At 42.3% G+C, this 27,508-nt stretch overlaps 1 protein-coding gene across 1 annotated transcript; it reads right to left on the bottom strand.

Annotated features, from left to right (window-relative positions):
* Positions 1 to 273: 273 nt before the first annotated feature.
* micall2b (mical-like 2b) lies at positions 274 to 27,494 on the bottom strand. Its single transcript, XM_035407006.1, has 16 exons — positions 27,127 to 27,494; positions 22,468 to 22,516; positions 16,235 to 16,376; positions 14,843 to 15,030; positions 13,217 to 13,347; positions 12,587 to 13,108; positions 10,448 to 10,644; positions 10,186 to 10,252; positions 9,581 to 9,768; positions 8,837 to 8,901; positions 8,108 to 8,231; positions 5,465 to 5,567; positions 5,206 to 5,279; positions 4,732 to 4,846; positions 3,614 to 3,660; positions 274 to 2,255 (listed from the first exon to the last, which is right to left on the bottom strand). Exons 1-16 carry the CDS (start codon positions 27,267 to 27,269, stop codon positions 2,191 to 2,193), a joined length of 2,220 nt encoding a protein of 739 aa, XP_035262897.1. The 5' UTR covers positions 27,270 to 27,494; the 3' UTR covers positions 274 to 2,190.
* Positions 27,495 to 27,508: the final 14 nt, after the last annotated feature.

Raw genomic sequence — 27,508 nt, forward strand, 5'->3', positions numbered from 1 at the left:
AACGGGTGTGTTTCCACAGCCTGGTGAGAAGCCATTTGGTCTAGAGGTGAATTGCAGGCAACCGCTGCTGCCCCCTGCTGGCCACTGACAAGTTGCAGAACCTGCTCTGTGATTTATACTGAGCACAAACCTCCCACTTAACAAAGAAAGCCATCACTGGACAAAAAGGAAGCCCTGACACCTGAACCGAGAACCTAACATAACTTAAAAACAATAAAAGAAAAGGGAAGAGAGGACAGCGAATTGATTTAATAACAAGACAAAATACAAAGCTCATTGTGCCAGCGTACATTATTAAATTTTATTACATTTTAATGTGCAAACAGACCATGAAACCATGGGTTTAGAGATTAAAACCAATGAATACTTCAAAAACCCTTCTGGTTTAAGACAAACACCTCAGTACCACTTTTAGAAATGACTGCATATTTACACTACATGGCAACCACAGCATAGCTTTAAAGACTTTATTTGATAGGAAACAATTAAAACACAATAAAGTACACATATAAACATGTATATTCCTTTTCCTTTCCAATGACGAGTCTAAAAAAGTTTTAAAAGTGGCAAAGGCCTGTAAAATCCTTATACACGAAAGGACCCAGAAACGGCACGATCATTCACCACAGGAGAATGTTATTTTGTTGGCATCACCCACACCTTTCAGATCCTAAATCCTCCTTCCTCAAGCCTGAAAGCAATGCATCACAATGATAATGCCTGTATTACAGAATTAGTCCACGCAATGTCACAACCGATAGCCTCACTCAGAATACAGCAGCGGAACGCAATCTAATGAAAATTGGCAATAGAAATGGATCATTACAGTCTAGATTTAATACGCACTTTCCAAACTGATTAATGGTCTTGCATCTACAGAGCTGGGATCTACATCACACACAAAACTAGCGAAACAATTAAACAACAGAACTGTGGCCAATTTAGTCTGGGCTGCCAGGCTCCACTACAATTAACCCCACACTGCCACCTTCTGATTAAAAAGCGCTAGTAATCCTCCAACCATTTCCTCGTCAAACCGCCTCATCGTGAAAGCAATTTGTATCATTTCTTGATGCAGCTCCACAGAAGAAACTCTGCTCTGTAAAGTTATTCAATTCTTCCTAGTGTTCTATATAACAACTCATTAAAACACAGCCATTCATACCAAACATTAAATTACATATTAGTCTGAGGGCCCATACAATTCAATTGGGTATTTCTTTCAGATCCAATATGAATCAAGACAAAACACAATTTCCCTTGTTTTCCCACTTGTTTTGGCAAACCTGGACTACCTTAAAAAAACCAAACATTTTTGATATCATTAGCCCTTTAAAAAAAAACATTAAGGCATCGTTCACTGTGTGCTTTGTCATTTTGGATTTGGATGTCATTGCTGTCGAACCCAGTATACAGAATAAAAAAGAAGTTACTATAAAACTATTATTCTCTTCGGTTTCAGTCAATAAGGCCCACAAACAATCTTTATTGCTGACAAAACAACGATTTTCAGAGTTCATCTAAGACCACACAAAACTAGGCCCCAGTAAGAAATGTGAATTAAGGAAAAGGATTCAAAACGGATACAAAAACCACTCAAAAACAAGATTAAGTGCATTAAAAAGTGTCACTTGACCCACTGCCAGCCTCCCATTTAGCAAAAGATTGTAAACATGGTTAATCTGGAGAAGTGAGGGGCGCATGAATCATCGGAACGGTGAGCAGAAGGAGCGCATGACGATTCGGCGAGGCGACAGAATTAGAAGCAGCCTCTGTTTGATATTCTGAAATCCCTTTTAATCTTAAAATGCCGAGATTAGCACAGACGAGCGAATCACATGGAATAGCAGATCACAGTCGCGAGTAATTAGCCGGAAACCCGTTTATCTGTGTTGCCGGGCACCGAGTCTGCCGCGCGAGCTAGCGGGACCCGACGTGTGCCGTTCCAGAGAGCACGTCGATGGTGTCGCCGACGCGGGCCCCCCTCCACCGCCGCCGCCGCCGCCGCCGGAAGGCCCGCGAAGCTTCGTTTGGACAGGCTTTAAGAGCGCCTGCTCCGGGACGGACACGAATGCACACTCGAACCCGCGCCGGAGCAGCAAAACAGAGCGGCAGGGAAAGCAAGCGGCGAAGCGCAGGACAGTCCCGCCACGTCCGGCGTCCCCGAGGGTCGGTCCTCCACGGCTCCCTTTAACTCTTCCGTCCAAACAGCTTCTGCATCGGAGACTTCTTCTTGTTTTTGTCTTTCTTTATATCTGTTCAAAAAAATAAAATAAAGCATTTCATAAGCACGGTGACAAAGGAAGCACGGCCTTCAATGCCTCATCTTTACAGCCCAATAAAAAAACAGACTGCAAGTACTTCAGCCCAGCACTGCAGAAATTAGGAAAAAACCTCTATGTACAGGCGTAAAACTATAAGCACTGGGTTTTAGAACGCTGGTCTGCCATAGGTTAAAAATGCCAATTCACACTTAAAATGTTATATAAAGAGTAAAATTGTGAGATTATGGCAGAGATGCTGGTGAAAATGTACCACAGAGGAGAGAAGATGCACAAAGCTAGGGAGCTTCGGAGGTACAGTACACAAAGTCAACTAACAAAGGCAGATGGCAGAGGGAAAAAAGCCAAAGATCTTGAGTGATAATGCCACAATATGGACACAGTCTGCAGGTCAGTAGACAGAAACGTCATGTTCTTAGATGACCTGTCCTCTAAGAGAAATGTAACACTGACGACAGAGGACTACACTTGGCTAATAGTTGAGGTCATGTCCAAAATGGGATTCCATACATCTACACATAACATCGCTTTATTTTTAATGAAATATGGCTGTATTAAGCAGAGCTTTGATGTGTAATTACATATTGACACTGAATTTGAGCCCAAGTCAAATAAAATAAGTGCAAAATAAGTTAAATAAGTGTTCATGCATAAGGACACTGTATGTGAAACAGTACAATAATTTGTTAGGCATCATTTCCGAAATGGCTACCACTAAGAACTGAACAAACAACTACAACTAATCAAAATGAGTGGGGTGTTATGCTTCAGCTCAATAAATTCAGCTCAATTCTTTTTTTTAAATGACCAAAGGTCTCCCTGTAGAGCAGTGCTAACTAAAACTATGAATTTCACTATGAATTTTAATAGAATTTCTGCATTTCGCAGTTCACCCTTCTCAATCATGAATTGCAAATGAGAGCAACATTTGACTACATTATAAAAAAGGTTAACTGAAGTTGATCAATTATACATAATGACGAGCATGCGTTTTTCCAATATGCATTTTGATTTGAAAAAAATGAAAGCAGAGAGGTAAATTATGAGATATGGGCTGCTCAATCCAGGGTCCATTATGGGTCATTAGTACAAAATGGAATGCATAACTTGCCTATAATACACATTTATTCTTTTGAGTCATCTAAAAGTAGCGGGGAAAACAAATACTCATTATGCGCAATTTTTGAGTTTAACAGATATAAGTGGTAATAGAATGAGATCCTGCAGTGGAAGCTAATCATTTAGTTTCAAATGTAAATTAGCTCTCGCTGTGCATTCTGCTACCTGAGATTAAGTTCTTCCTAATCTTAACGGATCCTTCGTAGACTCACCCAGGTTCTGCATCAATTGGTCCATCTGTTGATCTTCTTCCACTTCCCTAAAAGGGATCAACAGAAAAGCACAGACCTTTTAGAGATTTAGAAAATGCAAATGTAAATGTAGAGTTTCAGGAGAAACTACTTCATTTTCTTTAAATAGCAGTAGCTTTGTGTGTCTGGTTTTCACACCGTAGTTTGAAAGCATTGTTTTTATTATGCATAAATGTATTATGCAAAACAACTTATGCACATTAAAAAATCTATTTTAATTAAAATATCTAGTTAATTCACTGGCGTTCAAAACAAATCTGCAATAGATCCATTCATATATGCTAATCTATCATTTTTCAACAAATTTGAAAGGCTATAATCTGAATGCACAGAGGAAATGCCTTGCACAGCACTTCATTTCACATATCAGGTGTACAGTGACAAAAACACACAGACTGGGGGAACAGGGAAGTCAGCGATGCACAATGATGGATATATACAGGGACAAATGACTGCCTGATACAGAGATCGACCTACACAATGACACAAGATCACAGGCACTGAGCCACCGAGACTGATGTGCGCAAAGACAGATGACTGAACACGGAGATTTACACAGACAGTGAGACACAGATTTATCAGGTCAGTTAGAAACACAGAGATTTACCAGGAAAGTGAGACTCAGATTTATCAGGGCAGTTAGACACACTGGGATTCACCAGGAAAGTGAGAGACAGATTTATCAGGACAGTTAGACACACTGGGATTCACCAGGACAGTGAGTCACAGATCTATCAGGGCAGTTAGACACACTGGGATTCACCAGGAAAGTGAGACACAGATTTATCAGGGCAGTTAGACACACTGGGATTCACCAGGACAGTAAGCCACAGATTTATCAGGACAGTTAGACATACAGAGATTTACCAGGAAAGTGAGACACAGATTTATCAGAAAAGTTAGACACACTGGGATTCACCAGGACAGAGAGTCACACAGCTGTACAGGGACAATGAGACGGAGTGATTCATCAGGACAGTGAGGACACACTGTATCACTGGTTTAGTGACACACAGATTAACAGGCACAGTGAAACACAGAGCACAGAGACAAGGATAAATAAGCGCATTCAGCCTAACCTCAGCCGGTCCTCATCCAGCCCCTCAACAATAGCATTCCTGTCGTTGACAATCTCCACCAGCTTGTTCATCAGCTCCTTCTCTCTCCTCTTATCTGCAGGCGTCTTCAAGGGCTCTGAGGTGCACAGAAAGGCAAGAGACAAAAGTTAGCTTTCCGCCAACACATCAGCACACGCCCAGCCCGCGACGACTCCGCTCGCGAACAGGAAGGGCCCGTTACACTCAAACACCGTGAATGAACTGCAGAGCGCTAACAGCCAAACTCAGCCCGCTAACAGAGAGCCTGAGGTGGGTCACCACCTTAAGCAGGGCGAATTAGCGCAGCGCGCGCAGGGCGGTATCGCGCCGCATACGTTACGCGAGCGGCGGCGCTAGGGCCTCCGCTCCACAAACGGATTAAGCTCCAGTGAAGGGAGCGAGAGCTGAGGCGCTGGAGAGGCTCCTCAGCCTGAGCGAGCGCTTTGGCTGGATCACCTGGCTTTTCCAGCAATCTCCGCAGCTCTTCCTCCACACCCGGCTGCTGCTCCTCCAGATCCTGAGTCTTTGCGCTGCAGAAAGGCACAATGGGAAAACATGACTCCGCGCTGTACGACTGAAGCCACATTTAACACCTGGCTTATACACCTTTTGCCAGAGCTTAAATCCTAAGAGAAGAGCAACGTCTGTGCAGATATACTTTCAGAAATATGCCTAATAATAAACATAAAAGTAATAAACAAAGGCGGTTTCTTACATGTAGACCAGCTCCGACTCCCGCCGCATGTAAATTTGCTTACTCCGGATCAGGTTGAACCAGTCCACCATCAACTCGTCCGCTGAGGTGTCCTCTTCCCCCTCTGCAACAAAGCCACAGCAGTCAGTTGGGTGCTTTGCAGAACAAAAGGCCCCGTCGCTGACAGTAAATGTGGGTGATAACAAAGTTTCAGAGGTCTGTTCCACAGGAAGCACAAAAACTTTTATTACTTCCTTTAATATGAGGAACGCAATTTGAATGTTATCGCGGCGGAGAAAATTATAGAGAAGTTCAATTCTTCAGCAGTTTCAGTTGCACGTGGGTCCTACCAGGGAAGCATGCAAACTAATGTAGCATTGAGATTTTAATTGAACATTTCCTCTGGTCAGCGCACACACTCCACGCCTTTAATAACGGCGCAGGTAGGACTGGGACCGAGGAGCGAGTACCACGGGGCCTTTATTAAATTTGTGCCTCTAATCAATTGGACAGGTGACTGGAGCGCCTTGATGATATCGCTACCGCGGCGACGCGGGGCTCCTTTCAAGGTCACAGCAGGCAGGGTCATCGCACTTCCTCCTCCTCCTCCTCCTCCTCGCTCTCCTGCTCCGCGTCCAGCCACCGGAGCTGCTCCCTCGCTCTATTTCCATCCTTTAGCTCAATCCCGCAGAGAGGGAGAGGCTATCAGGGAGGGAACAGGGGCGACTCTTTGTGCCTCGCTCACCGCTCGGCTCATTTGGCGCCGGCTGGTGGAAATTGAACAGTTTTTTGGGTCACACCCCTTCAGGCTACGTCGGAACCCCAATCTGAGCCCCAGATGGGCCCCCTCGTCTCCCTCGCTTCGGTTGGAGAGCAAAGCACCCAGGCCACCCTGAGACTGACACACACGCATAGGCACATAGGCATGCACACACACACGCACATACACACACACACACACACACACACACAAGGGCCACCCTTTTCATTTTGTAACGGGTTGAAAAAAATGCAGCGTATCAAAGCCAAGGACCGGCCGTGACCGCAGCTTCACCAGCTTCACCAGACTGGGAAATAAATGATCTCCAGGGGAATCAAATGTCCTACAAATTACATCTGTCCTCAGACTGTGTGTCAGTCCCAAAATGCCCTGCACCAATTGCCAAAGTGCCACGGAGCCAATTTAATCTCGACCGTCTTGGTAACCAGCAGCTGCATTAACACGGAATCCCGCATTACACACGCAGACGCTTTTAATGAAGCGCAGAAAAAGAAGTCCCTCGCGTTCACGAAACGCCAGTTCCGTCGCTAATAATTTTCAACTGATATGGATACGCTCGGCTCCCAGGGCATGCTCCACTCAACAGGCTACCGGGGACCACGACAGACACGGGGACGTGGCACAGGAAGACGCCGATCAGCTGCAGGGGTTCGATGCGTGGGCAGGGCCCTGCGTTCGTCAACAAGCCTCCGAGATTGGCCCCGAATATAGTTCGCCGTTTCCTTTTATAGAAGGACTGCCTTTGCTGTATGGTCCCAGGACATCAGTTAGAGAAGTACTTGAGCACAAACCACGACGCAAATTTAATCAAAGCCACCCAGAAAGGTGGCCAGGTGGAAGAGACAGCCAGTTCATAGGATAAGACATTTCACTCATTCAACATTGGGAGGCCAAGCTTCAGATATGGTGTAATTTCTAATATACTTATTTTCACTCTTTGAATTTACCTGACCCCCAGTGCAATTCCACAACCCAAAACTCTGAGTCCCATAGTCTGGAATACCCAGCATACTGTAGGTAATACTGAAGCATTTGCCTTTCCACTCTGAACACGTGTTTACAGGCCATAGGTAATTAGTTGGGGACATGCATACAGTATCTAAGAATAATCTGTCACCTTTTACATAATGATCTCATTCGTTTCGTTCCAGGAAGGAGGGCGGAGCGTCAAACGCAAATTTGTCACTCTACCTCTCTCCAAAAGCAGAGATGGCGTACATTTCGAAAGCACATATATTTTGACGCTAGCGCGACAACCGACAACAGCCTTTTCGGTCTTCCGGACCTGGAGCTTTTTTCTTTCTTTTTTTTTTTTTTTTTTGCACACGCTCAGTGATGATTTAAGCCCACTTTGGAGTAACAGACCATAAAATGTCTTCACGATGGAATGTTGAGCAGGCAGAATTGACTCCGTCCTTCAGGCCTCCTCCTTGTTTTGCGCGTTAGCGCCGAGGTTATTCGGATAGCACCCCGAGGACGTGCCGCCCTAATGTCTGTCAGCTTCTCAAACTCGAAACGTCGAGGACGTTTTTACTTGATGATCGGGTCAGCCTATCCGCGTCCCGCCGTCCTCTGAGGTCTCAACTCATTTCCTGGCATCCCGGCTCATGCGGTAATATATTGCTTGAGATCCAAAGCACAACACGGTAATCACCCGGCTGAATGCTGTGTATATATATGTCAGCATTAAACCGTGACAGTGCCAGTGTAAAAAAAACAAAAAAAAACACACATCCCTTAATGCAAATCTCTCTTCCCGGGGTGCCCCCCTTGTTTTATTGTCAGCTCCAGTCAGTCAGCTATCAGGGAGCTGTTGTGAAGACGTCGGGGGGGGGGACTGGGGAGGGGGCAAGAGAGGGTGGCAGGGTGTTTTTCCCCCTTACCTTGCTCACTGCGACGGAGCTGTTTCTCCAGATCTATTCCCTTCTTCTCCAGTTCATTCAGACTGTTCTCAATATCCTCCAGCTCCTTCATAATCTCTTCCTTGGGGATGAAGTCAGGCTTGGCCTGCAAAAAAAAAAATCTTTTAATTAAGACATGCTTTCACTTAGACATGGATAACACCTTATGCCAAATTGCATTAATGGAACCTTTTTTTATTTTGGCTTATTTTGTTGATGGAGAAAGCGTGGCCGGGTACTTCATAGTGACTGTAATATTTTTAAAAAAGCTTTACTTTGAAAAGCCAGGTTTTCGTTATTATAAAATTATGCATTTGTTTTTGATTTACTCCTTTTTGAGATTTTTTTCCCCCAAATGGAACTGTAGATGACAAATTTGCAACTCGTGGCCTGTAAATTAATTTTTCTGATGTATTACCATAATACGTAAAAAGCCTGCAGGAAGGTAAGGCACCAGGAATGGGGGGAGGGGAGGGAAAAAAAAACTTCACGGAAAACTGTACATCTTGTTGACGCCAATTTAATTAATTCTTTCAAGGTTTTGTCTCCTGTGCATTTTATCTAAAGATAATATTGTCCCCAGGCTGCCTTATCTACACCACTCTAAATAAGCTCCTGCCAATTTTAACCCAACACACACACACACACACACACACGCACATCAGCGAGTCATGTAGCACACTGCAGTATAATTAATATGTTAAAACTTACCTTGGGTGACTTCACTTCAGGCTGGGAGGCATTTGTGGATGATGATCCCTTCTCATTTTGAAAGCCTTAAAAAGGCAGATGAATAAATTAGCTCAAATAGGGAGGAAAAAAAACAGATCATTTCCTTTGTTGCATTCATCCATTGAGTTCAGCATTCAAGTTAAATTAAAAGCGGCCACGCTTTCAGGAAACCTGGCTGAAGAACTACAAGCCTTGATTTTGAAGATGGGCAAAAAATGAACAAAATGTAGAGATGCTACGGCTAAAACTTGGTGTATATCAGCAAATACACGGTAGAAAAACTGTAGGTATCGGTGCCCATACCGAGTGAAATTTGAACAAAGGAAGCAGGCCTGAGAAAAGACTTAATTTTCAAGTTTCCAGTATTTTTTCAGGATGCGTGGGAACTGTGATTTGCTTTTGTTGCCGGTGGCAGGTTGACAGACGCTCTTCCCGAATGCGCACCTTCCCGTCGTAACCGACGAGCAAACGCAGGCAAAGCCTTTCTGAAGAAAGTTTCCTTCAAGAGGAAACTTCACTGCGGATTTCTACCAGGCCCGCAGCGGCATTAAATAAACAACGTCGGCCACCATTTGCATACCCTGCCAGAGCTCGCTAGCCGCTAAGCTACGGAGCAGCACATAAAGAGAAGGTTATATCAAAGGCCTTCGTGCCACACAGTCGCCAAAGAGCAGCAGGACTACAGTCGCGGTGGCGGAGCGGTTGAGGAGAGCGAGGCCTCACCCCAGCTACCGGCCCCGTTGCGTGGCGGCTGAGGAGAAGGCGCCCTCTGGCTGGAGGGCACGGCGGGAGGGGAGCCGGCAGGGGGCACTGCGGGCCGGACGGGGGCGGGGCCGCTGGGCGACGGCCTCGGGGGGACTTCGGCCCTCTTTGTCCCCGCGCTGAACGAGGGCTCTTTAGATTCGGCAGTCCTACGGGAGAAAGGGGGGGGGGGGGGGGAGAACGTGAGAACACAATGCCCCGTTTTGCGAGGGGGCATCCCGAATGGCTCTCTCTCACCTCGGGTGTTTTAAGGAGGTCGGAATGGAACTGTGGAAGAAAGGCCATCGGGGGGGGCGACTCAGTATACTTATTTGGAGGTGCGTTAGGGGGGCGGGACTCAGATGCGGCACTCCGTGGGGAGGGACAGAGGCTGTACCTTCAGCCAGCCAATCACTACAGAGACGGACGCAGACGGACAGGGGACCCGGCTGCAGAATGAAGGCACAGAGCTGTCAGCGCTCTGGTCCTGAGGACCGCCTTTTGGTTTTTTTTTTTTCACCTGTGTGACCACGCCCACAGACCCTGAAGTGGATAAGAGCTACAGGTAAAGACCCCTGAAAACTTACTTGGCTCCTTTTGATACAGGCTTGAGTTTTGAGAGCCAGTCTGAAGGGGACTCCGAGCTACTCGAATCTGTTGTACAAAAAATACAACATGTTAGGGGCAAACAGATTGTGCTCAGAGCAAAGCTTACATACACATTAAATGAAAACGCGATTCCTGAATATTATCAATTTGATAATTAATCAATTTATCAATTTATAACGATTCAGCTACTTTAGTATGTTTACTGCAATCGCATTTAAAAATCCAAAATGCAAATTGTACCTTTGATGTTTGAGGAGAAGGTACTTGGAGGTCTAGGAGACTCCTTGTTGTTGGTCTTGACCCAGAGGGGTCCTGGGGTGGATTTGGCAGTGTTTTGCGGAAGAGAAGGTTCGGCTGGTTTTAATCCTCTGACACCAGAGCTCTCCTGACCTTTCTTCCTGCTGGGAGTTTCAGCAGGACTCAGCTTGTTACCAAACCTGAGGAAACATGGCCGACATGGTCAACAGAATAGACAGGCCCTTCAAAATATTCCTGGCCATCAAAAGTTTAATAGTCTGAATGCAATGATATGAGCAAAGAAAATTAATAATCTGCCTCAGGAATTCCTATATACAGATGTTCTATTCTGAAGCAAATCTACACAAACAATTTAAAAGCATCTCAGATTTCCATTTCAGTAACAATTTATGGTGACATCACTGATTTTTCAACCTCCAAACACAAACTCTGAAGATTTCAATAATTTTAATTCAAATGGCTGAAAAAAACAAACATTCTTTGAAAGCCTGTTAATTAGCAATATAAAATCAAGTAAAAGGTAAAGTGATATAACACCTGAAAAGAACAACGGTTATGTACATTCTCCCAGCTGCTTTCAGGAGCAGATGTGGGGTGGGGGGAGGACAGTAATATCCCTACCAACAGGCTGCTTTGCACATTAAAGGGCCCGGATAAGAAGATACACCGCGCTCGGGCTCGGGGTAACCCTTGATTGTCCGCTCACAAACAAAGTTACTAATTAAGATTTGGTAAGAAATCCCTCCTAAATCTGGTCTGTGATGCCTGGTATTAAAAGGGGCTTACCAGATTAGAGCTCAAAACAGCCCAGGTCCCCGAAGCACCGGGGAAGTTGCGCGGCGACTACTTCCACATCCGAGCCGCAGAGAAATGAGCAAGTCTCGGCTACCTTTCATCTCTAACCATCTTCACACATCTCTCTCTCTCTCTCTCTCTCTCTCTCCCCCCTCTCTGAGCTGCATCTGCTGCGCTCTATAACAATCGCGGTTATTAACAGCTTGCACTTTATATTGTCTGGCAATACTCTGCCTTTTAACATCTAAGTTTGCCAATCAAGCGCAACACCGCTATTCATTTCAAACAAAACTGTTTCCAATTCAACAACAAAAAAATCTAAACTACCATCAAACACGGCCTCGCCTTCTCAAAATATCTTCCTCATTTGTAATCCACTTATCTCTCATAATAGAAGATACTGAAGCTGTATATTAATCCAAAACTTCATTTACATAACTGAAAAGATGCATTCTAGAATGAGGAGGCTGGCACAGCCAGCGGAAAGAATTTGTTTCTGTATTTATGAGCAAATCCGAAGGTTTTTCTGGATAAATACATAAAGCAATAATTCTTAAAGGTGTGCATTGTCTGAAAATATAATTTACAGTTTCGACGATCTGCACATAATTTCCATAAGGTTCCAGCTAAATGAAGCCTTTTAATATTAACGCTTAGCCAATGGTCATGCAAACAGGTAGACAGGCCATAATTCCGGATTATATTCAAAGTCAAATGCGTTGACTGTTTGTAAATAGAGTATGAAGTCCTTCCCAAACCTCTCTGAAACCAAACAGGTAGCCAAACACAAGGCACCTTGGCCACAAGAGGCCAGCGTTTCTTCCTGTGAGAAAGGCTTTCACCTCTGCCACTCATATTCATTACCTGAGAATTAGCAAGACTGCTTCTCATGTGTCCTAATCTCACAGGAGCACGTGTTATTATAAATGAGTGCTGGAGCTGGCCACCAAGTAGCATATATGAAATATGCAGAAATATGTCATTTCTGTGAAAACAAATGCAAGTGGAGTACCATAAAGTACCTTGACATCGTGTTGGTGATAAGTGGAACTGATTTATCCACTCACTGGCTACTTATGATGCGTGGCATTACTATGGCAAATAAATAATATCTGGTAAATAATTCAACCAATTCAAATTGCATGTTGAAATAAAATGTTAGTGAGTATTTAGAGCCGAGGTAAAGCGCAGGGTTCTGATGAACCTTTGATAGCTGAACAGAAGCACTTATACTCCAGTCCACACAAACTTCAAAATGACTGCATGCCATTCCAGCACATGAAATAATCAGTCCAAACAAAGGAAACATTCATCACAAGGACTCACTTGTTGTCTGTGGGCCGGAGGCCTGCCTGGTATGTGGTGTTGTTGTTGTTGCTGTTACCCTCGGTCAGTTTCTTTGTAATCAGCGCCTTGGCTTTGTCTTTGTCTTTGGGCTCCTCCACTTTCAGCAGTACTCTTTTCTTCCCAGCGCCCTCCGTGGGGGTGGAGGGCCACCTGCTGGCGGGTGGGTCGGCCGGCGCCGTGGGCGTGGTCTCGAAGAACTTACGTCGCGCTTCCTGGGCCTTGCCGTTTGTGGGGGTGGAGGCTTTGGAAGAGTCTGGGGTGTAGGGCTTGGGGCTGGCGTTGCTGTTGACCGGGGTGGACAGTGCAGAGGAAGGGCGCGGGGTTTCACGTCTGTCATTCTTGTTGACCAGCCAGGTGGGTCCCAGTCTGGGTGCGGCCGGCCCGTTTTTGTTTGAAAGCCCACTGCCGGGGGCGTTCTGGTGACTGGTGCAGATGAACGTTCCGGGCGCAGACCCAGGTTTATACGTTCCAGAGAGAAGGATGTTGGAGCACTCACTGCACCTTTTGGAAGTAAAACAAAAAATGTTAGTCTGTATTTACACACACGCATTTATGCTCAGAAAGACTTCAAAACATCTTTTAATTTCGGCCTTGCACACCAAGCCTTACTTGAAGCAATTCCTGTGATAGAGCTTCCCGTCCACCAGGTGTCGCTGAACAAGGTGAACATGGCCTTTACAAGCAGCACAGTTACTGCTCCGGGTACCCGCTGTGTTGGAACTCTCGACCAAAACCTTCTTCTGAGGACAAAATAAGGGAAACAGTGGAAACAAGTTAAGATAACAAGAAACAATAATAAATTAAACAAACAGCATGCATATGCCTACATTGACAGACAACATGACAGAATAAAAATACACAACCAAATATATAACCAAAGATTCTCAATACACTGCAGTAGTCAAAGTTTTCTACACTAGAGGGTGCTCAAATGCCATCTGTTGAGCTGAAAGGACAAGTGCATGGTGTGGTTATAAACAAAGGCTCAGAACACTTTCATACATTGCACTGCAAAATTCAAACAAATTACACAGACTGATTACAATCTACTGTACAAAAACTTTCTCAGAAGCTGAAATAAATACCTTCATGTGTACAATCACTGCCAAACATTCCAAATTCGAATGAATATTTCACTGATTCTGGGCATTAAACATGAACAAAGCAGTACATTGTTATTGCTGCTTGAATTACAGCAGACTGACACTTTCCCAGTCGTCTGTCTATTAGCATTGTTTAATAGAGCTGAAGTTTTTTCCCACAGGCCAACACAGAGCCACAATGGAGTCCTGTGTCACACCCAACAAAGCTAAGGAAACAATGATAATCTCCTATTGTGTAAAAGGGAGGGATTCAGCACTGGCTGAGCACAGCTGTTATGAAATATGATACCTATGCGTTTAAATATAGTTATTTGGCCGGTTGCCCTTGGTTTTTCCGAGGCAGGTGTGAAAATGAGCATGCCTCACCAATCAGAGAACAGCAATAACTGAATGGGTGCAGACATGTGCACCGGTAGATAGGCTATAGGCTACCAAAAAGCCAGTAAATGAAAGTTACCATAAGTCACATGAGAGAAAACCTAACTGGAACTGTTATGACACACAGATGTCTGGTGTATAAAGGATCAACACTGAACTTGTGGAAAGCAACCGGGACACAGAGACAATCAAATATTTAAACTGCATTTTTAAATATTGATATTGTAAAATGTTATACCACATCTGCATTCAAATGCCGACACTGTTGTTCCACATTCTACTGCTTGGGTCAAATGCCTTTCAAGCCCAAACAGCATTCTGTTAAGTCAAGTCACAGTGTACTGTGGAGAACAGACTGAACTTAAGACAAGGATATATTATTTTTGTGAAGGAGTGTCCACAATGTTACAAGACAGGAAAACCAGGTTGCCTAAGTGAGCTGGGGGCACAGATCGCACTGCCAGTTCAGACAGGAGTGATGAACAGGGAGGAGGAGTCACGTAATGTGTAATGTCTTCTGAATGTGCAGTCAGTATGCCATAACGTATCTCACACTCCAGCTGCAATTCAAGCAAGGCAGAGGTCAATTCGCAAAACAAACTTCTTCAAAGCAACACAGACAGCAGCTACTGCTCTTCTGTTCTGTCGACAATTTCGAACAAAATATCCTTCTTGATATCGTCCATCGCGAGCAAAAACGGCCATCCTACAGCAGCCGTGTTTGTAACATAATGACCGTGCAGATGAGACTCGCCTCATTAGCCGCCCTGGTTGGCCTAGGGGACGGTTTGGAGGGCGTGGTTACACTGATGGAGGGGGGCGTCTCGGCAACCGAGGCGGGCCTGGGAGGGAACTGCTTGGCCGACACAGGCGGATTCTTCTTCCCCGATGGCTCCTCTGTGGAGCTGTCCGCTGGCCTCTTGATACCAGCCATTCCTCCAACTGAAAGAGCAAAGCACAGCTGTGAGAAATAAGTGCGCCGGGAGCTTCTGAAAAGAGAACAGAGCAAACTAACGACCCAGGAGTCGCCCCGTCTCAGACGCTGCAGTCGGATGCAGCAGGGACGCATTTCAATGTGATCCAGTGTCACAGCCACGCCGCAGCAAAAAAAAAAAAAAAAATTTCAAACAGGCACGTACGATCAGAAACGACCTCCCAAAAACAGCATTCTTCTGTCACTGGTGATGTAGGAGGAATTCCATACGCTGCTACACATAAATCGGCCATTTTGTCATCTCAGTCCTGCTTCAGAGACTTGTGTGTTAAAAGATTCACTCTCGATGTCCACAATCGCTCGTCAGTGAGAGGAGCTCCCAAGTCTCTGCGTATTATTTATTTAAAGTCCATACATTACATTTATTTTCCTTTATGCCTGTTATTAGTTCAGCAGAGTGCAGCCTTGCAGTAATGCCTTTCAGCAATATAATATTACCGCAGCTGTAAACCACGAGCTCAGGAGGGTAACACAGGCTAACACATGCTGAGAATACAATTATGACACTAAATTGTTTTTTTTTAAGGGATAAAAAAATAACAACGTGCTCTTAAAAAATTATTTTTAAAAACCTTTGGGTAGCTTTTTCTTCTCCCAATAAGAAAAGCTGTTCAAACAGAACTATTGATTGAGTTTAAAAGCATTAGGCTGGCCAGCTGTAAGCTCCTAAAAGACCTTGCTCAGCAAGTTGCTTCCTAATGAATAGATTCTTGTAAAGGTCTCCGGAAGTTTCCCCGGGAGTATTTAAAGTAAAACATGATTGATGTTAACAGTGCAATTAGGCTGAGTGGATGCAGCACTTTTGCACTCGTGTTTAATATGACCGCAGACTAAAATCCCTAACGGAGGCAAAAGCGCGCGTAGCCCGTACACAAGCGGGATCATTATACCCCCTCAAATGCGGCCTTAAAAAAAAAAATCCAAGGCTCAATTCCTGCACTTGATTGCTCCTGGTTTGCCGGTTTTGCCGATTCATCAACAACTTAACAAAAACACAGAGAGCACCCTGAGGAGATTAAAGACACAGTGTGTTTATAGCCTGAGCCACCCATAATCGCAAACACCGCCACCGGCGGTGGACGACAGAAGATGATGACGGTAGTGACCTCATCAGCGCTCAGTGGGTCAGTAGGTAAATGGCGACGAGCTTACTGGGGGAGCGGCCGTGGAAGTAGTTGTAGTACTGGGCCACGTAGGTGAGGATGCTGAGACGGTCTGGAACCCTCAGTGCCACCATGTCCTCCGCATCCAGCAGCGCGGGGATCCCCAGCTGGTCCTCTGCCACGTGGAAAGCCTGCAATGCAAAAAGGGCACAGGCCGCTGTGATGACTTCCAGGTGCTCACAGGTTACAGCCAAGCCCATCTGATATAGAAATGAGGGTGGACCTTGCATGATTTTATTTTTATAAAAAAATATAAAACATGAGGAGAAAGTATATATTCAGATTACAAATATACAAGTAATTACATTCTTTTGTGGCAGAGAGATTTGTCTGAAGAGCCCCTTCAGTGAGGCTTCTCTAAAATGACAGTGTCTACTAATGGCAGTATCTACAACAAACTGGCTTTTAGCAGAATATTTTTGTGTCATTTCGGGAAATGTATCTTTAGCCCCATAAATCTGGAGAAAATCAGAATGTCTTCTGAAATATCTAGGGCCTGCTGGGCTTATTCCATATTGCTCAGCTGCCTAATTAACTGCATCAACATGACCAGATAATGAAAGGTTTCCAGAAACAGATTAGACCAAGCATGTGAAGAATAGCCTCACACTCCGGGAGCAAGGACAAGGACATTTCCTTTGGCCTGCAAAGCCTTGGAAGAAGTAAGAGTGAGATGGCAGATTAGGGACTGCCAAGAAAAGCTTAAATTTAACTGGGCAGTTTGTGCAAGTGTGAATGTTACTGTGTGTGCGTGTGTGTGTGTGTGTGTGTGTGTGTTTGTGCATGCGCTTGCGCATATGTGCGTCTCTGCGTGCGTCTCTGTAATTTTCCCTTTGACTGCTGAATTCTGTTGAGATCCCCCATCATAACTGTTTAGGTAACACCTACTGTAAGACCACACATATGTGTTTTTGTAAGGTATATTTTGTTTACTGTGAACTATTGATGCACTGTACAACCTTGCTAGGAGAACAACTTGTTCAAAGACACCTTCTGGCTATGCCAATTTTATGGACAAACACCAACTTCACTGCACTCCAAAGCTAAAAATTGCAAAAGGAATTAACCTGCATACTGTTGGCCCAGGTCAATTTGCTGTAGCTCTTCTGTCTACATTGAGGTACAGCTAACATACAGGTTTGGCAGCCCAGGGAAATGTGCTTTATAGTATATCAACACTGCATGGGTCTGTGGAAACTATGTTCACGCAAAAACGAACACACATACGTTTTAAAGACATCACATTATAAGATTTTGATTAAAATAAATGTCCAGTTCAGCAAGCCTTAAAGAGTTAAAAAAAGTAGCATATTATACATTTTCTGCTCTCACCATTTTGCCCTTAAGTCTGCTCCAGTGTTTCTTTTTCCTGTGACAAATGATCTCTACAACAACAATATACCTCATGTGGGTTTTTCATCAAATTTAATTGAACTATTAAAATACTGAAATGATCCACACCACATTATATCCCTCAACAGGGCTGGGCCCATCTCCTCATTCATGAATATTCATTAGATCAAGGATGATTGACATTTATTGCCAAACCCTTCCACGTCACACTGCAATCCTTAACCAGACAGCTAGGCATTTTTAGACCTTATAAGCAATGTAATGCGGCATCAGGAAGGACTGAAAGCGATGGACAGATTAATCTATACATGCTAATTAAGCAGATTGCAATGCTTAATAGAGCAATGCTTAATGACCAGAAAATATTTTTGAACAGTTTTGTAACAAAGAAAAATAATGTCACAAACTCACCAATAAACAAAGAAATATGTCCATTTATTATTATCAGTAGCTGCTTCCTCATATGGCCCCTGACGTGTGCATGATTATTCAGATTCCAAGGAAGATCTGTCTTGACACCATTGTCTGATGCCACCCACTGAGGTGTGAAACTGTTCCAAGATCTCCCTTATGCTACCTCTGAATGTGGTATGGAAATATGCTGTTGAATGTTCATTACTTCATAGATCTCATTCTCTTTAAATCATAAAAACAATAAAATGTGTCTGGAATGTTCTTTTGACTGAATCTAGGTTGTGACAGAATCGAGATTCTGTGACAATTACTTTTCTAAAAATATCAAGAAAATTCATTTATCTGAAACCTGTTGGGAAAAATCTCCATAAATGAACAATTTTGACTTCAAATTTTGCACCCCTGCAATGCAATGAATGTTGCTACAAAAAACCTCACAACTATCACGGTTGGCAATGCCAACTTTCACATTACAGAAATATCGCTAACGCTTCAGGCAAGTTCGGTGCTGTTATATCAGCCCCTGTGGCATAATAAAGCAACAGGAGTAGAATACAGTGGGAAGTATGGTTAAATGAAATGAAAATAATTCCTCAAGGTCACAAAACCAGTACATGCATCCACCTATCAAATCCTGCTGTCGACAGCTTACTTGTAGGCTCAATAATTCCATAACTAAAACACTCGTATACAGATTTGACAAGGAATTTCATACTTCAGTGGGAGCACATTTTAACAGAAACACCATTAAGAGAACACCAAATCAATCACAATTTTTGCAAATGGGGGTCTTAAGTTTAAGGGCTCTAACTTCTCTAAATGCATGTAGAAACTATAACATGCATTTCTATAAACAAAGGCAAAATCCATTGAGTTCTGTCAGGTAGACAGAAAGATCTAATCACCCAATAACATCTACAATGGACTACAGACAGAACAATACACTATAACAAAGCCACAATTTAGTACTAGTTTCAGTACACTTGACTTGGGATTTGGGACTAGATATTGTTGACATTGATGAAACACCAATATCAAGTAGCCCTCTGTTGACAGTTCCTAAATTGTAATGAATGCCTTTACATGAATTCATATTCATTAATATTAAGGAAAGGCTGTGTTTCTTTTTCAAAAGACAATCAGTGTCTAACACCATTCATATCCTTGAAGGTCATGTAGGTTTGTTTCCACCAAAGTCCACTAAAACTCATTCTCCAGCCTGACACTGTGATACTTTGAATTGGGGAAATCGGGCCCCTTTCTCTACCACAGAAAATGGGAAAATAAGAGTCCTGTCCACAAATCCACGCTGAAGATTCTGCACTACAATGTTAGAGGAAGCAGTGGTTTTAATTAAGTAATTCTATGCCATTACTATAGCAGGGAGGATCTGAGGTAATTTTGTATTATTTGCACAGTCATGATGACACGAATGGCATTGCTACACAAAAGGCCTAAACGTTTCAAGAAGCACGTCCTTCAGTCTAACTGGAAATTACGAAGTTACAGTGACACAGCTGCTCCAGTCTGGACAGAGGGAGTTGCAGCTGAGCACATGCTCGTCTTTAACGTGAGTCACTCAGTCACATTAACGCGGTGGGAGCAAAACTTCTTGCTTTCATTATCCTGTACGTGGTGGGTATTACATTACATATTAACTCCAGCTGCTTCATTACGGCAGCGAAGCTATGAGGAAGCCAACAAAGGTACTAAAAAGTGGAAATTTCCCTGCTGTGATGTAAGAGTCATTTGGCTTCTATTTGGTTACACTTCCTGCCTTCAAAAGGAGGCACAGCAGAACATAGCCCACAAGGCCAAACTAGTTGGATTACCTCTGTCAGGAGTCCACAGCAGCCTGTATTCACCGTGAGCTACTGCACTGCAGAGTGGAAAAAAACGGGTGGCTGTGTTGTCTGCCAACAAACAGCCTTTCCCTCAAACAGCTCAACTTCTGGAAAAACACTGCCTGCTGAGATGAGGCCAGCCAATGCCGGTAATTACAAAGGCATGTTTAAATTCAGGAACACTTGCACTACCTGAAACATGCACATATAACATTACCAGCAAATTCTACACCAAGTCAACAAACACTAAGCTGGTGATTAACTTTGCTTTATGGTAAAACTCAAACAGGCATGGCCATTGTTGTTGCAAACAGAAAGTGTTCAACAGCTAAGCGACTGTCAGGAGAGTGGGACTTTTTGACTGAATAAGTGAAATGCTTAAATGAAGTGACATCAATGCAATGATTATAGTAAGACACAGTTTAGTCAGCTATGTCAGCTATGTATTCAAGCCACATTGGTTAAGACTGACCAAGGATTCATATGGCTATATTTTTACTTCCTCCTCACAGCTACAGCTATGCTTTTGTCACAGTTGATACCACCAGAAGATAACTATATGCTACCTGACTACACTGCAGCTATAAGCCATTCTTTCACCCTTTCCTGTTTCACTACCCCCTTTAAAGAGAATACAGTTCACTGTATTTCCACAGTAGCTGAACACACCTTGACAGACTTTCATTGATAGACTTCATGTTCTTATATGGATTTACTTCTTACCACACAAAAAATTGGGAACCTCTTGAGTACTGAAGAAAAATAAATTAATTAGGCTTAAACTGCACAGAGCAAATAATTAGCCACAGGAGCAAAAAGGCTATCTGCACTGCAATTTATGTGCTGATGCCACAACGTGTTTCAAAATCGCACTCTCATCCTCAGGCAGCACTGGAGACACAAAAATGTTACCAGAACGTTGCAATACAAAGCTAGTCTTTGAGCAGAGAAAAAACACCTTATGTCACCTCCATGTTAATTCTACAGAGAACCCTGTATATTCACTGTTATTAAACCATGGATGAACAGGTCAACCGTTTATGCACTGGGAAGAAGAGCAGAACAATCAAACCAGTGATAAACATTTTTTCTCCTTCTGTTGCAAACCCTATGTGTCTGCTGGAGTGAGTTTTTGAACTTTTTTTACCATATATGTCCCTGATAAAGATAAGGAATGTACATAAGAACAAAAAATAGCACTGATCAGAGCTGGGGACAAACAGATTGGACACGTGCTGTATTGAGAAGCTCCATTGTCTGCACAGTTCAGCAGTAGCACATTAAGGTATAAAGCCAGCTTCATTTTAAAGCTGCTTTGCACACCCACAAGAGGTGGGACATTCACTGCATGAATTCAGAGGGCAACACCGAGGCCTGACACTGCAGTGCAGATTTCAAGGAAGCATAGAGGTCTTCTTTATCGCCAAACATTCCCATAAATCAGAAGCCACAAGCCACAGCCTGTTATTATGGTCATCTGATTCCAAGGAGCAGTGTTTATGCAAGCTTTGCTGACTTTCGTTTTGGACTGAAACTGCCGTTTCAACAACTCGGCTATGAACAGTGTTTGAGAAAGTCCCTAACATTCCCGCTCGTTCTGGAAATTCCATTGTTTAAAAGAGAGGCACACGTTTTGTAAGGGATAGTATCCAACAAGCAAGTCAGTTGGTTGAAATTAAACTTGATGAGGTAATGTGACCCTGAACCAAAGCCCCTTCAGCAATTCTCTGGCTCAAGACTAAGTACGCAGGCACATCCAGACTAAGCAAGAATATGATTCCAAGAAACCTTCTAATGAAAGACTGTTAGAAGTACAACAAATGACACCTTCTTTCTGGACAATGGACACATCCATTAATGTTACTTCTGGTATTGAGGATTTTACATGAGTATCATTTCAAATGATGAGTGAAAATAACAAAAGCAAAATTATAGCACAAGTTGATAGCATTTCAGAATTTCTGCTGTAATTTAAACCTTGCATTCTATAATTACATAGGCTAAAACTATACTAGATGTTGAACAATTCCAACAACAGAACACTGTGATCAAGAGAAAATTCCCCTCTTTTGAAAACATAAACCACCGTCTGAATGCAGCATATTTAAAAGGTTTCCACATAAACAGTAAGGCTTGGCTGCCCTAATTTAGATTTTTAAAGACTTATTATAGAAGATGGAATTTATGAAACACCAATTAATTACTAGCTTCTGCATTTCCAATTATCGACAGGAAGTCAGCTCATATTCTATGAGCAGCATGTCATTTGCCCATAAAATGTATTAACCTCTAAACAGAAATTTAATTAATTGGCCAAGCAATTAATTAAACTATTTAATTAATTAAAAATTAAACTTTAAGCTGGAGAATTTGTACATTTAAGATTAAGCCCCAAGGCTGGGAATAAAAAAGGACTAAAATTATTTTATCTTTGAGAAGCTAAAGTTTTCTTATTAATACTTCTATTAATAAGAAAACATGCTTGCATTACCCCAATGTATGCAATATGTACCAAAATACACACCCAAGACACCCTGTGTGGATACACTGGATAGTCACAAAAATAAATAAATAAAAGATAATATTCACAGAACAATTATTTTTTTCTTACCAAATTGTTGTTATCGTAGACATTTTCTTTACTCAGCGAATCATAGTTTCTGGAGGAAAAAGAACAAAGCAGTAAATATATAGGCTATACAGTGGTTGCCATGTATTTTTTGGGCAGTACATACATATTGTGAGACAAGTAATCTATACAGTTTCTTACAGTTCAGCCATAACATATGTAATACCAAGTTTAGCTGTGTCAAGTGAAATCCGCTAAAGAATGTTACTTAATACTTTCAGCTATCACCAATATTTTGTATGATCCATTTCAATGCCAATATTTAAGTAATAATAATAATCATCACTGTATCAGATTGATAGTTCGTAAGTTTGCAATAGAGATTCATTATGAGATGGAACCAGCACTACTCCCCCCCCTTCTTTTCTTTTCTAATTTGGAATCATGTATGACTTTAGCCTCAGCACACTGTCAACTGCACTTGCACACGCTGGAGCAGTCCAGCTCACTTGTACAGTTCACTGATGTGGGAGTCAGTGACCATTTCTCATACTACAGGCAACGCCATACAGTACAACAGTGGAGTTAAGCCATATCTGTCACAGATAATAACTGGTAGGGTAGCGGATGCCTGAAATCAATGGGGGGAACTAATGTAGTGCTAATTTGTGAAACTTTAGCCTATTTAAACTCACCCTACCACTGCCGGTACACAAAGCCTACTGTTTGGATGCAGTGGATATTGCTAACTAATAACATGCAGTAGCCAAAGCTCAAATGTGCAGACTAAAGGTCCAACTCAAATCAACTTGTATCTTTAGAGGGCACAACATGATTTAGGCAAGTAGAATATGCTCTGGGATCAACATCACTACTATAGTTCCTGGAACATTCCTACTGAGCAATCATTGCCCTCCGATGTCATTAGTGTTTGCCGAATAACCTTCCCCTGAGCCATTTCAAAATTCTCCAAAACTTCCTGACATGAAGATGTCACTTTAGTCACTGTTCCTGTTGAAACACTAGGCAGTTGAGCAGTCTTTGTGACTGAAGCCCCTGCCATCCATGCCCCAATTATGAACCCTCTTTCAAAGTCACTTAGGTCTTTTCCTTTTGCCACATGTATGGAAGCATCTGCATTTGCTATGTTTCTCCACTCATTCGTTCAGTTTTTTTCCTATAATGTGCCACCTGTCTGTAGATCCCAAATAGATCTGCTGATGTTGATTCAGGACCATGATCACTATGTTGATGCTGGATAGACTTGCTAAAATTGTGCCAGGATAATCATTGCTATGTTGATCCTTAATAGATTTGTTGATCCAGGACCAACATAACAACGTTGATCCGAGGTAGATTTGTTACTGTCGATTCAGGATGATTATCACTTTGTTGATCCGCGATAGATTTGTTTGCTGATCCAGGACCATTGTTGCTATACAGATCCACAATCGTCTGCCTGTTATGACTAAGGTAACTTAATTTTTGCCAATTTATTGCCATTTTGTATGAATAGGTACACATAGAAGATATCTATCTACAAAATTTTGATAGATATACCAATGATCCAATGTAACTAATTAATTTGTGAACCGTAAAGTGTTACCAGCAAAGTTTAACTACTAACGAGCAAGTTATTTAGCTCAGTTAAGCACTACACTACCTCAGCTATGAATACAACCCAGTATAACACATGAATTAGTTAGTTAAGCATTAATTTGTGAACCACTAAATCTTTTTTTTTTTTTCAATTTTGCAAACAGAAATGCAGAGATATGGTGCACATAGTAGTGTACCTCTCTGGAAATTGGGGAGTTTTTGAGGGAATTTTGAAAAGGCTCAGGAGCCTGGGGTTGTTCAGCACACACTGATGACATCAGAGGGCAATGACTAGTTAAGAGAAATGTTGTTCCAGGAAGAACAAGGGATGTAGAGCCAGGAACATGTACTACTTGGGTAAATCACATTATCCATCTTCACACACTGAGCCACTTAGGAACCCTGGTGTTCTGGTGATATTATTGACAATGACGCCACAAGATCTGCTTTGCCATTCATAAAGTATGCCAGTGTGCAACCGGATTGACCTACATATACTGTAGATGTGGACAGTTATACCAGGCAGCTGGATACGTTTATGTAGGATCAGGCAGAGAATTAATTGGTCAGATAAGACGCCACTCCATGGGTCAGGTAACAAAAAGTTTATAACAAATTTCCCAGGTGAATGAGACCATGAAACGTGGTAATGCAACAGGAATCGGCAAAAGTAACTTGGTTAGTTCTTCAAAACCCTTAAGATAACATGGACATAAAGTTGAATCCCAATTTTATGCATTGGCTATCCTGAAAAAAATGTATGATGATTACAAGTGACACTTCACTGCTCATTGAAATGACATATAGCAATGCTTCGAATTTCAGTAATGTTGAAGATGTCAAAATTCTGTTGTCCTGTCAGAGGAAGTGTAATTAAAAATGGCAAGAACAAACTTGTTTTTTTTTTCCAGTTATGAAAATCAGGAGTGATACAGAATAACCATATAACCAAGCTTTAAATTGTGACACTATCTGACTGTTTAATCCAATAATCATACATTTGTTTTTTTTAAAGAATCCTTTCCGACTAACTCACAACCTTGAAGTAACACAAATAATACAAATTGACTAGACTAAAAAAAGTTAGGCTGGGTTCCACAGATCTTGATCCTTGAAATCATAAGACGTCCACTCCTGACCCTAGAGATCCACAGCCCATAATGTTTGAAAGAAGGTTTCAGTCTTCCAGCTATCTACTGGTTGACAAATTTTACACATTGTGGGATGAAGAATCAAAATTCTATGTATTGCTTAAATAACTAGGGTGCTGTGAATTGAAAGCAAAAACATGGGGAAACGTATGTACTGAAGTATAGACCTGACTCCCTGTCAGTAACTGAATGAATGCTCAGTCAAATGAAATAAAAAACCTGTCTGCCCCGAGCAAGCTCAGCAACTTTGAATCAGCAGTCAAGTGCTGTGAACTTTGTGACAACCTTATTTATAAACTTGATGTGTCACATAGTTGTCTTTTGAAGACAACTTAATTGTTTTCTTCCTTCAATCCTCTACCCAGTCCCAGTGTTTTTGAATCAATCCCAGAATTTAACAAAAAAAAATCACAATAAAACTGATGGACCTATGGATATGCAGTAGGCATCATATGTCAGTATGATCAGATTCAAATTCAGTGAAGGATACTTAGCTACAGTGACTCAGTTAACAAGCATGACAACTGAGTATTTGAAAGTTATCACATCTGTGCACATGTGAGATAGTGCTAATTCACTCTAATCATGATACCTTTATCCCAATGTATACCCTTACGTAAAGAACACTGGTGCTAGCCTTTATCCAAAACTGGGTTCTGAGGAAATCTCAGACATTGGTTTGGAATGTGTAGAATCAGGACTAATAAAGACACAGAAGTCACATACATTCATCCATTATCTATAACCGCTTATCCTAGCCTATCCCAGCATGCATTGGGCAAGAGGCAGGAACAGAAGTCACATGTACTTTATAATTATTCAAATAAAAATGAGTGAAAAAATGACCATGCCTTACCATATCCTCTCTACACAGGTCAAAATGCTGTAGGTCTATTAAGATTGTAGATAAGTAAATGGGCATGTGGTATTGCCCGCTTTACAATAACTACCTGTTGCATATAATTATATGTAAAATGGGCAATTTGTAGTCAGATGGTTACCCTTTCAATAGATATGGGCAAACACGGAGTTGTTTACTGAATAAACAGCATTAAGCAGCTTATCTATTTTTGATCCTATTCACATGTGTAACAGCATGATGGATTCATACGTCAAGTGTTTGCCAATACAATGAACTTTGCAACACTGGCCTACTGGATCTGCCCCTTGGCACTCTGAATGTGTGGTTTCGATTTTGTTGACTGACAGTAACTCAAAAGAAAAAGTGTATATTTAAAAGCCAGTTATCTGAACTCACTCGTGTCATATTCACTTGTGTTTTGGCAATAATATTGAGCAAACTGGTTCCCCGAAGACTCAAACAAACTGAGCGCTCCATTCGACTGGCCACTACTCCCATAGAAGTCTACTCACACGCTGTACCTACGCTTGGTGGTCAGACATCCCATTGGGCTGCATACGAACATATTCACGAAAACAATTTTAGTGCTATTTTGGAATTACTATCCGAAAACTGCCGTGACCGTATTAGTCTTAGACTAAAAACATCAGGGATTGAACAGAACATATCATATTTTCACGATTCTGTTTTTCGGATGAGCGTGTAGCATGTATGACTACATGAATGCAGCTCAAACCGAAACTTCAAGATATTGCTAAACTGTTTTCAAATGGTTATCGACATGTTCCAACACGCCGGCTTTGCCTAGACGCGCGCATTTGCTCGGGTTGTGGATATTTCATTGGTTTAGAAGTAAAACGATAATAATTCAAGTAGCTAATATTCAACCAAACAGCTAATAGTTTGTTAATTAGCAACATTTCTAGTTTGCATCTTTAGATTTGAAGGCGAAACAAATGCTATGGCTATGAATCCCACTCTTATAAGCAAGTAACATCAGTCAGCGTTTGGAGTTTTACGTTCGCAACTTTGCTAGCCAAGTTTGCTCGAACACTTTTTCATAATGCAATCAAGTAGCAAGTTTCTTACATGAGGTCCGGTCTGTGCTTATGGATAAGAGCACAGAAAGCCAGTCCATCCCTGAAGGAGGTTGTCATGTTGGTGATATTCACATCTCGATACCCATCACACTGAATTTTACACCACTGCTGAAGCGCCTTAATGGCAGCCATCCTTTCCAGCTGATTCTGTAGGCGAAGAATGAACGAGGAAGAGTTAGACTAGTTATTGAAGTTTTAAACTGCTGAAGAATGCTGAGTAGGCTACGTCCAATTCAATTGTGAGGTAGTTCAGTAGGCTATACTGTTTATAATCAAAACTACTCTTATACTTGTCACTGAAAGCATAATACCACGCGGAGCTCATGCACACAAAACAAGACAGAACAGAAAATACACTGAAACTAACGATA

Source organism: Anguilla anguilla, chromosome 2 (assembly GCF_013347855.1).
Source record: "Anguilla anguilla isolate fAngAng1 chromosome 2, fAngAng1.pri, whole genome shotgun sequence".
Classification (NCBI taxonomy): Eukaryota; Metazoa; Chordata; class Actinopteri; order Anguilliformes; family Anguillidae; genus Anguilla; species Anguilla anguilla.

Excerpts from the sequence above, each read along its gene's own strand:
- micall2b (XM_035407006.1), bottom strand. The coding sequence starts at position 27,269 with ATGGCTGCCATTAAGGCGCTTCAGCAGTGGTGTAAAATTCAGTGTGAT. Across the intron at positions 13,348-14,842 it reads CAACCAGGGCGGCTAATGAG|AAGAAGGTTTTGGTCGAGAG; the intron begins GCGAGTCTCATC and ends TTTTGTCCTCAG. Across the intron at positions 9,769-10,185 it reads CCTGTATCAAAAGGAGCCAA|GACTGCCGAATCTAAAGAGC; the intron begins GTAAGTTTTCAG and ends TTTCTCCCGTAG.